This window comes from Chrysochloris asiatica, unplaced genomic scaffold, assembly GCF_000296735.1.
Source record: "Chrysochloris asiatica unplaced genomic scaffold, ChrAsi1.0 scaffold00020, whole genome shotgun sequence".
Lineage (NCBI taxonomy): Eukaryota > Metazoa > Chordata > Mammalia > Afrosoricida > Chrysochloridae > Chrysochloris > Chrysochloris asiatica.
Genome location: NW_006408538.1, coordinates 17,771,176 through 17,785,899, shown reverse-complemented (window position 1 = coordinate 17,785,899; position 14,724 = coordinate 17,771,176). Strand labels below are relative to the sequence as shown.

The window sequence follows — 14,724 nt, the reverse complement described above, 5'->3', positions numbered from 1 at the left end:
CCTGTTTCTCTTTCCCACTCTTCTTTCCTATAACCTTAAGTGTATACAGTATCTGTGTCTTCCCTTCTCGTGTTACTCATGTGATAAAACAAGACAAGAATATTAGGGGAGTGGTGAATTGTATAAAAGTTCTTGATTTTTCCACAAACATATAATTGTATAAAAGCAATAATGTTCTTTATCACAGGTACCCAGAAAAAGTTCAAGCCTCCCTTCATCGAGCGCACTGCTTCATCCCAGCTGGCATTGCAGTCGTGCTAAAGCAGCGCCCCCGATTAGTGGCGGCAGCAGTCCGGGCGTTTTATCTGCGGGACCCCTATGACCTGCGAGCCTGTCGAACTTTCAAAACATTCTTACCTGATACACGAATAATGACTTCGGTAAGTTGTCTGTCTTGACTGTTTAGTTTCTCTCACTGAAAAGAGAATTGAACCATTATGTTAGTTGTTCACTAAAAAAAAATAGAAATATTCTATTGGCTTCTAGCAAGTTAATACTCATTTAAAATTTTTCCCTCCGAGTGGGGGATTTTTCGAGAGACATGACTCACAGCTTTATAACTTACATTTCCTAGCTAATTTTGATGATGCTTTCCGTATTTGAAGTAATTCGTTTCCTCGTAATAAAGCATTGTGTCTCTTCTAGAGAATTAATAATTATTTTTCTTTTCTTCCTCAAAATATCATATACCACTAGTGATAGCTAAAAATGGTCAGCGAGGGTGAATTTAATGACATTTCAGTTATATTTCAGTGAAGCTGATTTAAAAAAAGTAAGCAGTGAATTGTTGGTTTGTATCTCTTCAAATATAGCTGTTGCTATATTTGACCATGAGATGATATTGGAGTGTGATATTGAAGAAGTCTCGTGTGTTTCTGTCCCCGCCCAGGTCACTTTCACTAAGTGTCTGTATGCACAGCTGTCACAACAAATTTTTATACCTGACCGGCGAAGTGGATACGAGCTGCCGCTGCCCTCTCATCCCCAGCATCGAGCCCACAGACTGGGCATGAAGTTGGTAATGTTGAACCAGAAATTGATCTTCTTTTTTATGTAAAATGTTCTTCACATACAAGTGGTGTAACACAGAAAGTCTAAGAATCTGCTAAATTTATAAGAGAATATATATAATATGGCATTTCAGATCAGAAGAGAAATTTGACTAGATAAGAACTGGGCATTTCTGAGTGGAAAAGGAAACGAGTTGCTGTTGAGTCCATTCCCACTTCTAGAGACCCCCTGTGTGTCAGAGTAGAGCTGTGCTAACAGTTTTCATGGCATTTTCAGTAGCAATCATCAGGCCTTTCCTTAACACGGGAAAGCAAAACCCTATACGGAAAGTTACAATATGTTCAATCTCTGTCAGTATTGTAAATGCAATGTAATAACAAAGATCCGACTTCCCTATTATGTCAAGAGTGCCTATGAACAGATTGTCCCCAGAAAAGGAAGTATACATACTTTCAGTTTAAACATAGGAATGATGTTGAGTCTTGCTTATAATTTTTAAATGCTACAAGACAGTGTCTTTCACTATTGGTGGTGATGGTAGTGTGCCGTGGAGTCGGTTCTGACTCATAGTGACCCTGTACAGGGTTTCTGAGGCTGTAAATCTTTATGGGAACAGAAAGTCTCATCTTTCTCCCATGGAATGGCTGGTAGTTTCGAACTGCTGACCCTGTGGTTAGCAGCCCAACTCATAACCACTACGCTATCAGAATTAGCTCTTTATCTTTCGCCGATTGGCAAATATCAAAATATTCGGTAATTTATTGGGTTGATGTGGTGAGTACTGAGAAAGAAATACTTTCAGGATTGATGGTAGTTCTCATCAAAGAATAATTTGGAAATATCTATCAACATTTAAAACCCTTCTGCTCACCATTTTCACTTCCAGGAATTTACCCACTCTGTATTTTACATGTGCACAAAGATAGTTTAGACGCATTGTTTATAGTAGCAAAACAGTTGGAAACTACCTAAATGTTCATTAGTAGGGGAATCATTAAATAATGTATTATCGTGGGATAGATAAGTACTTAGTGCTCATGTGAACTAATCTACAAGGTGTATGGTTAAATGAAAAAAGGTGCAGAACAGTGTGTGCGGTGCCCTCTAATGTCCAGAAGAGTGGAATATGCGGATGTCCATATGCAACAGACACACATGCATGTCTGCTGAAAGGACATGCAAGAAATTGGCAGCAGTTTGTTCTAGAGTGATCATAGAAGCTCCCTGTTTTAGTTATTTTTCCATGTGCATCAATTACTTATCTTGTAAATGTATGTTTTTAATCAGAGGACTCTGAAAATGAAGTGATTCCCTTTGATAGCTATATCCGAGACCATGCTCAATTTATTTGTTTTTTCTGTTAAGCAAGAAACCTTTTACAAGCCTTTGCTTAAGCAAACAAGAAATAAGTTTAAATTTTCTATTTTCTTAACTGGCAAGGGAGGAAAAAATCTCTTTGAAGAGAGAGAAGATTCTTTATTATTACTTGCTTTCCCTTCCTGCTTTTTGGTAATTGCAGAGATTTTTTAAAAGTTGGAAATAATTACAGGTTTTAAATAAAATCTGAAAAGTTACATAAATGTTCACATAACCAAGTACCTAGTCACCTAATCCTTGAGTGGGGCTAAATGAAAGAAAGCAATTTAATAAAGATTTTAACTATCTCATTTAGGCTCATGGATTTGAGATCTTGTGCTCCAAAAGTAGCCCACATGTTTCTAACTCCAAGGAATCCCTCACTGCTACTTCACCTCTATGGGCTGGCTTCCTTGACAGTCTGAAAAAGAATGAGTACTTTAAGGTAGGTCTTGTGATAATCTATTTTTTAAGTATACATTTTAGAGGAAATCAAGCCAGTAATTTAAAACCCTGTGATCAGTATATAATATATAACACAGCCATAGAAGATTGTTCAGTGACACTCAACTAAAGGTCTTTGAAGTTGTAATTGAGGAAATTTTTGTACTAAGTGAATGTTCATGTCCAGTGAAAAATTTGCACAAATTGATAAGATATAAGTCACCAAATAGAAATGAGTAAAAACATAGATAAAAAGATTACCAAAAACAGCTTGTTTACTTATCTTAAAATATTTATCCTCACTAACAGTAGAGAGGAGTCCTGGTGTGGCACTGTGGGCTAATTCGTCAGACTGCAAAGTCATTTGAACTTCAAGGTCAGTAGTTCAAGCTCACCAGCTGCTCCTTGGAAACTCTATACTGGGTTGCTATGGGTCAGAATCAACTCGACGGCACTTCACAACAACAACAACAATAGTAAAGATATGCACTTGATGACAGTAATGAAAACTGTTTTGTTACTTATGTTAAAAAGGATATGAGTTGTCAAGAATCACTGCACTAATAGGAATTGTTACCTTTTTTTGCCCTGCCCACCATGTAAATCAACTGTCTAGGGATATTAGTCTCGCTTATATGATCCAAGAGTAAATAGATAAAGGTTTACAAAACAGACTAAATGATTTAGAGAAAGGAAGATCGCTTAAGGGAAATAAGACCCAATATATCCAGATTACACTCCCAGCTAAGGTTATTCATGGTATAAGTAGATTTGTGTTATCTTTCAGTAATCTAGAACTTGATTGGAACTTAATCCAACAGCATTTTAGGAGGTTGTGGAATAATATCCACTTGTCTGTGGATATTCATCAGCTACATGCTCAAATTTATGATATAAGTAATTCTCAAAGTGAGCACTGAGTGGCTACTAATTTGCTACCCCTGCTAGAGAGTAAGATCCCCTAAGAACTTGATTGAACCTCAGCATAGTGATCCTGCTTGGTCACCCTAAGAGCAGGTGGTGGGCTGGCAACGTCTTGCGTATGGGGTCCCCAGCCGATCTCCTCCCTTCCTGCCTTCCTCGGATGGCGGCTGTTTATGCTGGACGTGTGGCCAGAGACGGGTAAGGATCATGTGGAACCTCGGCAACCTAAGACAGAGCCATTGCCATGCTGCAATGAGTTTCGATGATGGGTAAGACTGAGGAATTCGCACTGACTGCCTAAGACAGGCAGCGTCCCTTAAACAAACAATAAATAAGGGGGAATCTGATGCAGACCGTGCAGACCCGGTCAGGAGGTTAAGACCCTGTGGGCCCAAGCGTTGTTGACCGTCCAAACCATAGGCTCTGAGGATCAGACTTTAGCCACCTAGTAGACATAGCAAACTGTCCCTCATCTGATTATTCAGTAATGCTTGTTAGTAATCTCATACATGAGCCCTGGATATCCACAGACAAATGTAAAAACCTTCCCTAAAAGCCGAGACTGTAAATTCCAAAAAGACAAGTTCCCCCCGACCAAAAAAAAAAAGCTAAAGGGGATAGAGAGAAGAAACACTGTTAACTGATGATATATGGAGGGGATAATAATCAATGTAATGAAACAAGCTATATGAATGGTTGAATGTGAAGCTGATGATGTGCCCTGTAAACTTTCACTCAATCCAAAATAAAAACATTTAATAAACAAACAAAAAAGGATATGAGAAAGGGGGCTGTGGAGGCCTGGGGACCAGGATGTGTACCTGACTGAAGCTGCAGCTTGTGATGGTGATTGCAGAGGCTCCGAAGTCTTTACAGAATAGGGACTCTGATCCCCTTGTTTCTCAGGTTGTACGAAGCTGATCTTGGTGCATTAAGGAACTTCTAACAGTGAAAGAGCGGACAGTAAAGAGGAGGAGTTCTAAAAATCTTTTAATGCCCATTCTACTCAGGTTGTTAATGCCCAGAGAAATGCCACTCCAGTGAGTAAAAGCACAGAGTTTTCAAATCCTGCAACACAGTCAGCTTCACAGCAACCAAAGTTAGTTAAGAGTGAAGGGAAAGGTGACTCCGATTCAGCACTCTGTCCTCCCCGATGTTTCTGACGTGCAAGAGATGGAGAGAGGCCTCCTGAACGATTCCCACTCTGTGAAACTTTAAGCTTTTGGAAACGAATGTTCCATTGACAGATGGAACGTGTTCGAGGAATGCAAGAGACAGTGACTCGCTTGAATTTGGGGCTCTGTGAGCAGTTAGAGGGACTTTCTGAGGATAAGAGAAAAGTAGCCAGTGACTCCATTCTGGACAGGTGCTGTCCGGTTTATAAGAATTGAATTTTTTCATGTAAAAAATCCATTTGTCAGATGCACAAGATGTTCCAAATATTTCTACCAGCTAAAATGAAACTGTTTGCTTTTTTGTGGTTTGAAGAACAGCAGTATTCTTTATTTTTCCAGCTGATTCCAGTAGCTGAATTACTTTCTACCAAAAGGGAATTAAAGTGAAGTGCAAATGTAGTGAATGTCTCTACATACTGCCTTTAGTACATTTAGTAGCTTACCCTAACTGGAGGCCACAGCCTGAATCAGGAAATGGATGCAGAGCTTATACTGCTGTGCTTTTGTGGGTTATGCTTGAAACGTGCTGTGATAAAGGTCAGTGACAGGGCTGGAGGGTTTAGCCTTCCTGAGCTCACCAGAGTTACTGCTGTGTCAGTACACGCACTTCGGTGTATATTTCAATGACCAGTAATGACAAAATGTTCAAGAAATAGATGTGAAATTATCTATTTTTATTAAAGTGATTGTAATTTTAAAAAGCATATGAATGACTTTCAGTGTTAATGAAAAATTAATGCTCTTCTACATTGTATCATTGTAAATTGTGGAACGTTTTGGAGTTAATTTGGTAGTGTGTTTCAAGATCATAGGAAAGTACAAACCATGACTCAGAAATTCACTCTAGATAATACATTTTAAGAAAATATCTAAGAAATGGAGAAATCCATAAAAATACAATGATTATAAATACTGTGTAGCAATATAAACAGGGCTTATTAGATTAAAGTAATTTTAATAAGAATATAAAATAATTATGACTAACTACCATTATAAGCATGCCTGTGAAAAACAGAAATGTTAGGTAAAATTATGCTGCTTTTTCATTCTATTTGGCATACTTTCTTTCTATAATGCTTTGTTTTGTAGCTTTATTACTAATTAACTATATTTTCATTATAACTAATTAAAAACTTTTGAAGATGGTAGATGTTATTGTTGTTAAGTGTTGTTGACTCAAAGAATTAAGATAAAAGGATTATAGACTACTGCATCTAGCCTAGTCCCCTCCTTTGGAGGGGTGGTGCCGAAACAGGTATGTTAATGACAAAATGGCGACTAAGACTTGAGCCTCAGGATTCCTGAACAAATGATACACTGTCCCCCCTAATGGTGTCGGTTATTGTAACGATCTATGTAAATAACATTCTGATAGACTATTCTTGTTTTTTAAGGGACTGATGGAAGGCTCTGTTGAGTACCAAGAAAAGTTAGAAATGGCAAAGGACTACTTCCAACTCTCAGTCAACCAACCAGAAAGGTGAGATCATCACAGTGAATTCCTGGTGTGGTGCTGTAGGATAAGTACTAGATTTCTAACCATAGGTCAGTGATTCAGACCTACCGGTAGCTCTTAGAAAACTGTAGATAGGATTACTGTAAGTCGGAACTGACTCCACGGCACTTAACAACAATAACAGCAGTGAAGCATGGCGACAGAGAAATAGTTTGCCAGGAGTTAAGGAGTTACTCTTAAGATTGGTACAGAAGCTGGAGTTCCCATATTTAAACATGTCATTAACAAGGATCAGCAGCATGATTAGGGAGTGGGCTGGCCTTTGTGGAGAGAACTTGTCCTACAGGAGATTGCTGGTAATGTTGTTGTTGTTAGGTGCCATCGAGTCAGTACCGACTCAAAGCGACACTATGCACAACAGAATGAAACACTGCCCGGTTCTGGGCCTACCTTACAGTTGTTGCCACACTTGAGCCCATTGATGCTGCCACTTTGCCAATCCATCTCATTAGGGGTCTTCCTCTTTTTCTCTGACCCTCCATCTTACAAAACATAATCTCCTTCTCCAGTGACTGGTCCCTCCTGACAATATGTCCAAAGTATGAGAAACGAAGTCTGGACATCTCGGCCTCCAAGGAGCACTCTGGTTGCACTTCTTCCCACACAGATCTGTTGGTTCTGTGAGCAACCCATGGCACTTTCAATATTCTCCTCCAACACCATAACTCAAAAGCATCAATTCTCCTATGGTTTTCCTTATTCTTTGTCCAACTTTCACATGCCTATGAAGTTACTGAAAACACCATGGCTTGGGTCAGATGTGCCTTAGTCCTCAAGCTGACATATTTGCCTAGTGCAAAACGTCATTTGATTTCTTGACTGCTGCTTCCATGAGTGTTGATGATTGATCCAATAAAAATGAAGTCCTTGACAACTTCAATATTTTCTCCATCAATAAGAATGTTGTTTATTGGTCCAGTGGTGAGGATTTTTGTTTTCTTTACATTGAGATGCATTCAGTACCGAAGACTTTGATCTTTGATCTTCATCAGTAAGTATTTTAAGTCCTCTTCACTTTCAACAAGCAAGGTTGTATCATCTGCATATCGTAGGTTTTTAATGAGTCTTCCTCCAATCCTGATGCCACGTTTTTCTTCATATAACCCAGCTTTTCAGATTATTTACTCAGCATACAGGTTGAATAAGTATGGTGAAAGAATACAATGTTAGTGTAATAATAAAAAAGCTAACATTTATTTGCTTTCTTCAAAATGTCAGCCACTTTACCCCCATTACTTCCCTCATATGGTAGTGGTTACCATGTGCCACTAAGTTGGTTCTAACTCACAGTGGCCCTCTGTAAGGTTTCTGAGGCCGTAAATCTTTATGGAAGCAGAAAGCCTTCTCTTTCTCCCATGGAGCAACTGGTATTTAAAAGATAACTTTGCTGGGTATATGAGTTTTGGTTTTTAAGTTTTTTCTTTCAAAGCTTTGTATATGTCATCCCACTGCCCTCTTGCCTGTGTGGTTTCTGTTGAGAAATCAGAGCTTAGTCTTATTGGTGCTCCTTTGTAGGTAACTTTTTCAAGGAAAGTATCCTGAGAGTAGCTGGGGAAAAAGTTTGACTCTGATCTATCTTGGTGATTTCCTTTTGTTAGCTGCACTGTTTGGGGTTCATAAAGCTTCTTGTATGCTTATCTCTTCATCTTTAAAGATGTTAGGAAAGTTTTCTTCCAACAACTCTTTGACAATATTCTCTGTGATTTTTATTGTCTCTTCATGATCTGGAAATCAGATCACCCATAAGTTGTTCCTCTTCATGGTGTCCACGTAACTCTTAGTCTTTCTTCCAATTTTTTCATGCTTTTTTCTGCTTGTTCTTCTAGCATTCTAATATTGAGCTTAAAAACTTTAAGCTCACTAATTTGAGCTTCCATTGTTTCAAATCCACTCCTTTGCCCTTTTGATATATTGTCCATTTCTGATATCTTGGTATTAATCTTCTGGATTTGTTATTGCAGGTTTTGTATTGTTTTAAAATTTGCATTTATCTCCACTGAGTAGTATCCAATCTGTCTAGGTGGGGCTGATGAAAGGAGATTGCGGATAGGTCTCTTGTGATACAATAGTGAATAATTGTTATCAGGACTGATTGTGAGGGTTGGGAAATGTAAAGTTAGACATTTTGTAGCAAGGAGGGGAGTAATTAACTTTGCAGTCTAGGAGTGGAGGTCCTTGATACCATCAAGGGAGAAGAGCAGAGAGCGGGACTCTACCCAGAGAAGCAGTGATGCCAGAGATGGAGGCAGAGACAATGATGTGGAGAGATGGAGCGACTATGGACTCTAGACCTAGAGAGGGAGAGGGGCTGTGTGCTGATGACCGGGGGACAGGCTTGCAGGGTATATACCCTTTGGTTGGTTGATGATGCAATGAAATGATATATGATAGGATGAATGTAAAGCTAATGTTCTCCCATGTAAAGTATCACATAATTCACAATAAAACATTAAAAGAAAAAAAATCTTCTTCCTAGTCTATCTTAGCCTGTCTGGTTCTTGTCTAAAGAAATACCCCTATCTTTTTTTATTTTATTTAGTTCTCTTGCTGTGAGCCCAGGTGAAGAAATCTTAACTTTATTGCAGACAACACCATTTGATATAGAAGACCTTAAGAAAGAAGAAGCTAGCCTTCCCCCCGAGGATGGTAAGTGATAGATCAGGATAGAGTGGAAAGGTTAGAAAAAATGAACAAAAATCCACTAAGCCTCAATATCCTTCACAAGAGTACCTGTCATGCACCTGTGGGGTGGTAATATCATGCTTTCTCCTTTTTCAGATGACCAGTGGTTAGATGTTTCACCAGCCCAGCTGCGTCAGCTACTGAAGGAAGATACTGCCAAAAGAGAATCAGAGCACATTGCCAAGGAAGAAGAGCCCAACTATGACTTAACTCAAGTCTCAGAGAGCATGAAAGCTTTCATATCCAAAGTGTCAACCCACAAGGGAGCAGAACTACCTCGGTATATAATTTGTATTGAAGTAAAATGATTGAAGTGATTGAATCGTTGCCATTTCCACTATATTTTAATGAAGGAGTTATGTTTGTTTCTCTTTCATTGCCTAGAACAATGATAACTTTCTGGTTTGCTGTCATACTTTATCATCCTCATCTATTGCAATTCTTGAAGTCAGTCAGAAAGACTGTTCAGTGGATCTGAAAGTCCTATCCCAGAGGCCTGAAAGAAAACTATGTACTTTACTCCTTAAACATGACAACATTGTGGACTCTTAACATGTATTTCTCAACCAGCTCAGACTTTTCATCTCCCACTTCACAGACTCAAAGTGGGAGGAAGGAATCTGCTGGAGACAGATATGCTAACTTTACAAGAAATGTTAATTACATTACCCACTGCCTTTGAGTCCATTCCTACTCATAGTGACTCTTTATAGGATTTCTGAGCCTAGTTCATTTTTGGAGGAAACAGCCACAGCTTTCTCTCATAAAGCAACTGGTGGGTTTGAACTGCCCATACCTCACTCACAGCACCACCAGGGCTCCTTTAATATTACAGTAAATAGCAGGGAGAAGAGATAGCTGGAACTGCTGTTGTACAAGCACAGCAAATATATCTTTGTTGGTGTTAATGCTCATAAAGCTTTATGAAATGATTAAAATGTACAGTTAGTATTTTTAAGGAGTCCTGGTGTGGTGCTGCAAGTTAATGCACTGCACTGCGAGGTCAGTTTGAACCGTAAGGTTGGTGGTTCAAGCTCACCAGCCACTGGGAAACCCTATACATGATTACTATGAGTCGGAACTGACTCAATGACACATAACAACAACAACACTATCTTTTTAAGAAAGCAGAGATGAAGGCAACTATGTTCTTTTCTGTTTGTTAAGTTGAATTCACTCAGATAAGTCACTGTTGCTAATGCTGACTATTGTGAGGCATGGAGAGTGGGTAGGTCCTAAAGTCAGCGTACATTACGTGTGCTTACACAAGGTACAATTTCTACTTTCCTCTCATCAGACTTGCCCATTTCTGTTGCCCTACATGGCAAGTAAGCATAAGGACTCTTATATTTTGAACTGTAATTTTTCTTGCTGTGCCTCTTTTGAAATTTGTATCTCTGGTAATTTCCCGAAATTAGCAGCACATTAGAAAAAGTTTCAAAGAAGTATATTCTTGTTTCTTTTAATCCTGCAGAGAACCTTCAGAGGCTCCAATCACTTTTGATGCAGATTCTTTTGTTGACTATATTGATAAGATTTTAGGTAAGTTAACAGTGTAATGTTTACTTTCATTTTGAAACTGTAAGTAGCATAGTTGCTAGAGTGTTGGAGCTCTTAGAAGTCAAAATATTTGTTTTTTTCCTCTATGGGTTTACCTGCTTTAAGCCATGATCTTACTCCACTGTTGAATGATTTTGCAAAGGGTGTCTAACTCAGTGCTTGACGTAATAGTTGCTCAGTAAATATTTGTTGAATGCGTAAATGTTGTATATGTAAGTAGGACTTTACCTTGAACCCCATATCATATTGCTTCTTCTCTTTAGACTTACTGTTATTTACAAATCAGTAAGAAAACTACAAATAGCCCAGTAGAAAACCATGTAAAAGTCAACAAAGGGTATGAACAAGTTGTTCACTGAAGAAGAAATATGAAAAGTCTATAAATGTTTGAAAATAGCTAACTGTTACTAGTAAGTAAATGCAAAATAGGAGTAAGTTATTTTTTCACTTATCAAATTGACAAAAATTTAAGATTGATAATACCCGGTGTATTCAAGGATCAGAGAGTGAATCCTGTCAAACTCTGGGGATGGAAGTGTAAAAAGTTGCAAAGCAGTTTGTCTAGAACTGTAAAGAATGACAGTTCTGTTACTCAACAATTTCACTTTTAGGAATTTATTCTGTGAAAAACTTGTATGTCCGTTTTTCTCCTTTTTCAGATGACCAGTGGTTAGGTGTTTCAACAGCCTAGCTGGGTCAGCTACTGAAGGAAGATGCTGCCAAAAGAGAATCAGAGTGCACTGGCTCTCTTTCATTTTGAAAGAAAGCTACATGTCTAGGATGGTTACTGCAGCATTTAACAGCAAAAAGTAGACTATCCTAAATGTTTACCAAGAGGGAAATGGTTAATTAAATCCTGGTACGTCCATATTGTGAAATACTAAAGAGTCTTTATTAAAGAATGAGATCCATGCATAAATTCAGATAGAGAAGGCCCTCCAGGATGCAAAACACACACATCATATAAGCACAGGAGTGCTAACTGTGAGGTTGGCCATTCAAACCCACCAGCTGCTCATTGGAAACCATATTCAGGGTCGCTATGAGTTGGAAATGACTTAATGGCACTTAAATAATGATGATCTCACAATACATATTATGTGGTTGCTGTTAAGAGAACTATGTAAGTAGATATTTGTTGTTGTTAAGTGCCATCAAGTTGATTCTGACCCTTAATGACCCTGTATAGCGTATCCAAGGAGCATCTGGTGGGTTTGAACCACTAGCAGTCTAGTGCTTAACCTACAGCACCACACATATATAGATATGTTTTTTTGTTGTTGGCACTGTCGAGTCAGTACCGACTCATCACAACCCTGTATATATAGCCCAAGGATCGACTGATGAATTTGAACCACCAGCCTTACAGTTCACACCAACCTTTCGGTCTAGTACTTATCCTATAACTCCACACTATTGTTGTTTTTAAGTGCCATCGAGTCATTTCTGACCCATAGCCACCGTGTGTATAGGGTTTCCAAAGAGCATCTGGTGAGGTTGAACTGTCAACTTTGCAAATCAAACAGCTTTGCAGTCTGGCGTATTAACCCCACAGCACCACACCAGGACTCCGTATATAGATATATGTACATAAATACACACAAGTGCATAGAAAAAGATCTGGATACCCACTCAACTGTTGGAAGATATTTACCTACAAGAAGAGACTGAGATACAAAACTATTTTTGTGGCTTGAATGTTTACATCAAAATGTATTCCATAGTTTTTAATTTTAACAAAATCATAATTAATTGACTTTATGTATATTTTTATAAGCTGAATCTTTCCACTCAGCTTGTGTTCTTTTCTGTGAATGTCTGCCAGCATTACTAATTTGTAGAAGAGATTTTTGTCAAGTAGTTTAATGATGTCAATTGATCACTTTGTGGGTAACATTCTAATTCTTTTGAGAGATGTACGCACTCAAACAAAAAATTACTAAGTGGCTGTTTCTGTGTTGGTGTTTGTGTAGGCCCAAAGCCTCTTGAGTCTGACTCGGATGATCTGGATGACGAAGACGCTGATGATCTGGATGACGAAGACTCTGATGATCTGGATCACGAAGACTCTGAAAGTTTAGACAGTGATGACGACTTTGTGGACCTTGAAGCCCACGATCCCGAGGAAGTGGAATCTCTAAAAGGAATTCTTAGTAATCTGAAGTCATACATGGCCCAGATGGACCAGGAACTTGCACACACCAGCATTGGCAAAAGTTTCGCCACCCAGAAGCAAGTGGTAAGTGTGTCTTTAACCTCTTTAACTTTCTGGGTCTATTACACAGGTTACATAAGACCGTATTTTCTCTTAATTTTCCTTTTTCCTTTTATAATTTGTAGGATTTAAAATAAAGAAGAATCTCATGGATTTTTTTTTAACTCTGGTAGGATGAAGGATTATTAACTGTATTTTCCTAAATATTTATTTTAATTACTTTTTCTATTAGGATTTAAATTACAAAGTTGTTGTTGTTAAGTGCCATCCAGCCAGTTCTGACTCATAACAACCCTGTATGGTGTTTCCGAGGAGCGGCTGATAAATTTGAACCACTGACCTTGAGGTAGAGTGCTTATCCTATGACACCACACCAGGACTCCACAAAGTTATGTAGTCTGTTCAGATTAGAGCGACTTGAGGAGCATACTATTGTTGTTGCTGTTAGTGCTGTGAAGTCGATTCCAACCCATCCTGACCCTACATAGGGTTTCTGAGGAACAGCTGCTGAGTTTGAACCACTGACCTTGCACTTCAAACCGACCTTGTGGTTGAGTACTTATCCTGCAGTACCACTCTGTGATGCTGTTACTAAGAGTTTAAATTATTATTATTATTGTTGAAAAAAGGGGATCTTAATTATCCAAGTAATTTTCTAGGCTTAGTACTCTTTGTTTTTTATGATCCCTAACTTAGATTCAATTTAGAATTAATCAAACACTTACATTTTTATCTTAGTTTGTATGCCAGCACTGACAGGCCAATACTGTCAATACTGTCTCATCTTAGACAGAAGACTAGAGGAAGAACATGCACCCTGGGATGAGTGTTTGAAATCCAACACAGCCATCCACTATGAATTATCCTTTAACCAATAATCTCCCAGCATCGAATTATCCTGCGAACCAAATGAGATAGCCGTAAAATTCAGATTAATTAAGGTTCAGTATCGTAGCTTTAAGGGAATCTTATAAACCACATTTGAAACTGTAATCACATCCAGTATAGTTCACAAAACTGTAATAGAAATGAATTTGATTTATCCAAAGCATTATTTGTTCAATTTTAATGTGAATATAAACCAACTAAGGATTTTGTTGAAATACAGTTAACCCTTGAATAGCATAGGTTTGAACTGCACAGGTTCACTTATACATGGATTTTTTTTCAGTATGTATATTGGAAAAATTTTTGAAGATTTACAACAATTTGAAAACCCTACAGGTAAACCACACAGCCTAGAAATAAAAATTAAGAAAAGATAGGTATCTTGTGAATGCGTAAGATACATGGTAGATAATAGTAATTTTTATCATTTCCCCTCATAAAATATGGAGTCCTGCTGGGGCGCTGTAGGATAAGCACTAGACTGCTGTCTACAAGGTTGGTTATTCAAACCCTATACAGGGTTTGAAAACCCTATATAGCGTTGTTATGAGTTGGAACCTACATGATGGCAATTAACAACAATGATCAACATAAAGTACATACAGATTTATAATAAAAACTAAAATTTATCAAAACTTAAACACACAAGACACTCAACAGACCATACATGGCACTATTTGCAGTTGAGTGAAATGCAAACAAACGTAAAAATGCAATATTCAATTCTGACAGTATAAAATTAGCTATAGTACATACAAACTGTTATTGTTAGGCACTGCCGATTTGGTTCTGTCTCTAAACAACCCTTTGCACAACAGAATAAAACACTGCCTGGTCCTGCGCCATTGCGACAGTTGTCATGCTTGAGCCCATTGCCTCTGCCTCCGTGCCAGTCCATCTCATTAGTGGTGGGGGAGCTTCCTCTTTTCCACCACACACTTGTTTGTTCTTTT

The 14,724-nt window shown here is 38.3% G+C and overlaps 1 protein-coding gene and 1 pseudogene across 1 annotated transcript in view; both read left to right on the top strand.

Annotated features, from left to right (window-relative positions):
- The window catches only part of ECD (ecdysoneless homolog (Drosophila)), a 34,099-nt gene that overhangs the window by 12,754 nt on the left and 6,621 nt on the right, over positions 1-14,724 (top strand). The window contains exons 5-12 of the mRNA XM_006837470.1: positions 188-380; positions 890-1,018; positions 2,684-2,812; positions 6,305-6,390; positions 8,966-9,072; positions 9,205-9,388; positions 10,583-10,650; positions 12,642-12,907. Coding sequence (XP_006837533.1) covers positions 188-380; positions 890-1,018; positions 2,684-2,812; positions 6,305-6,390; positions 8,966-9,072; positions 9,205-9,388; positions 10,583-10,650; positions 12,642-12,907 — 1,162 coding nt within the window. The remainder of the gene's footprint in view (positions 1-187; positions 381-889; positions 1,019-2,683; positions 2,813-6,304; positions 6,391-8,965; positions 9,073-9,204; positions 9,389-10,582; positions 10,651-12,641; positions 12,908-14,724) is intronic.
- LOC102821876 lies at positions 4,579-5,191 on the top strand (annotated as a pseudogene).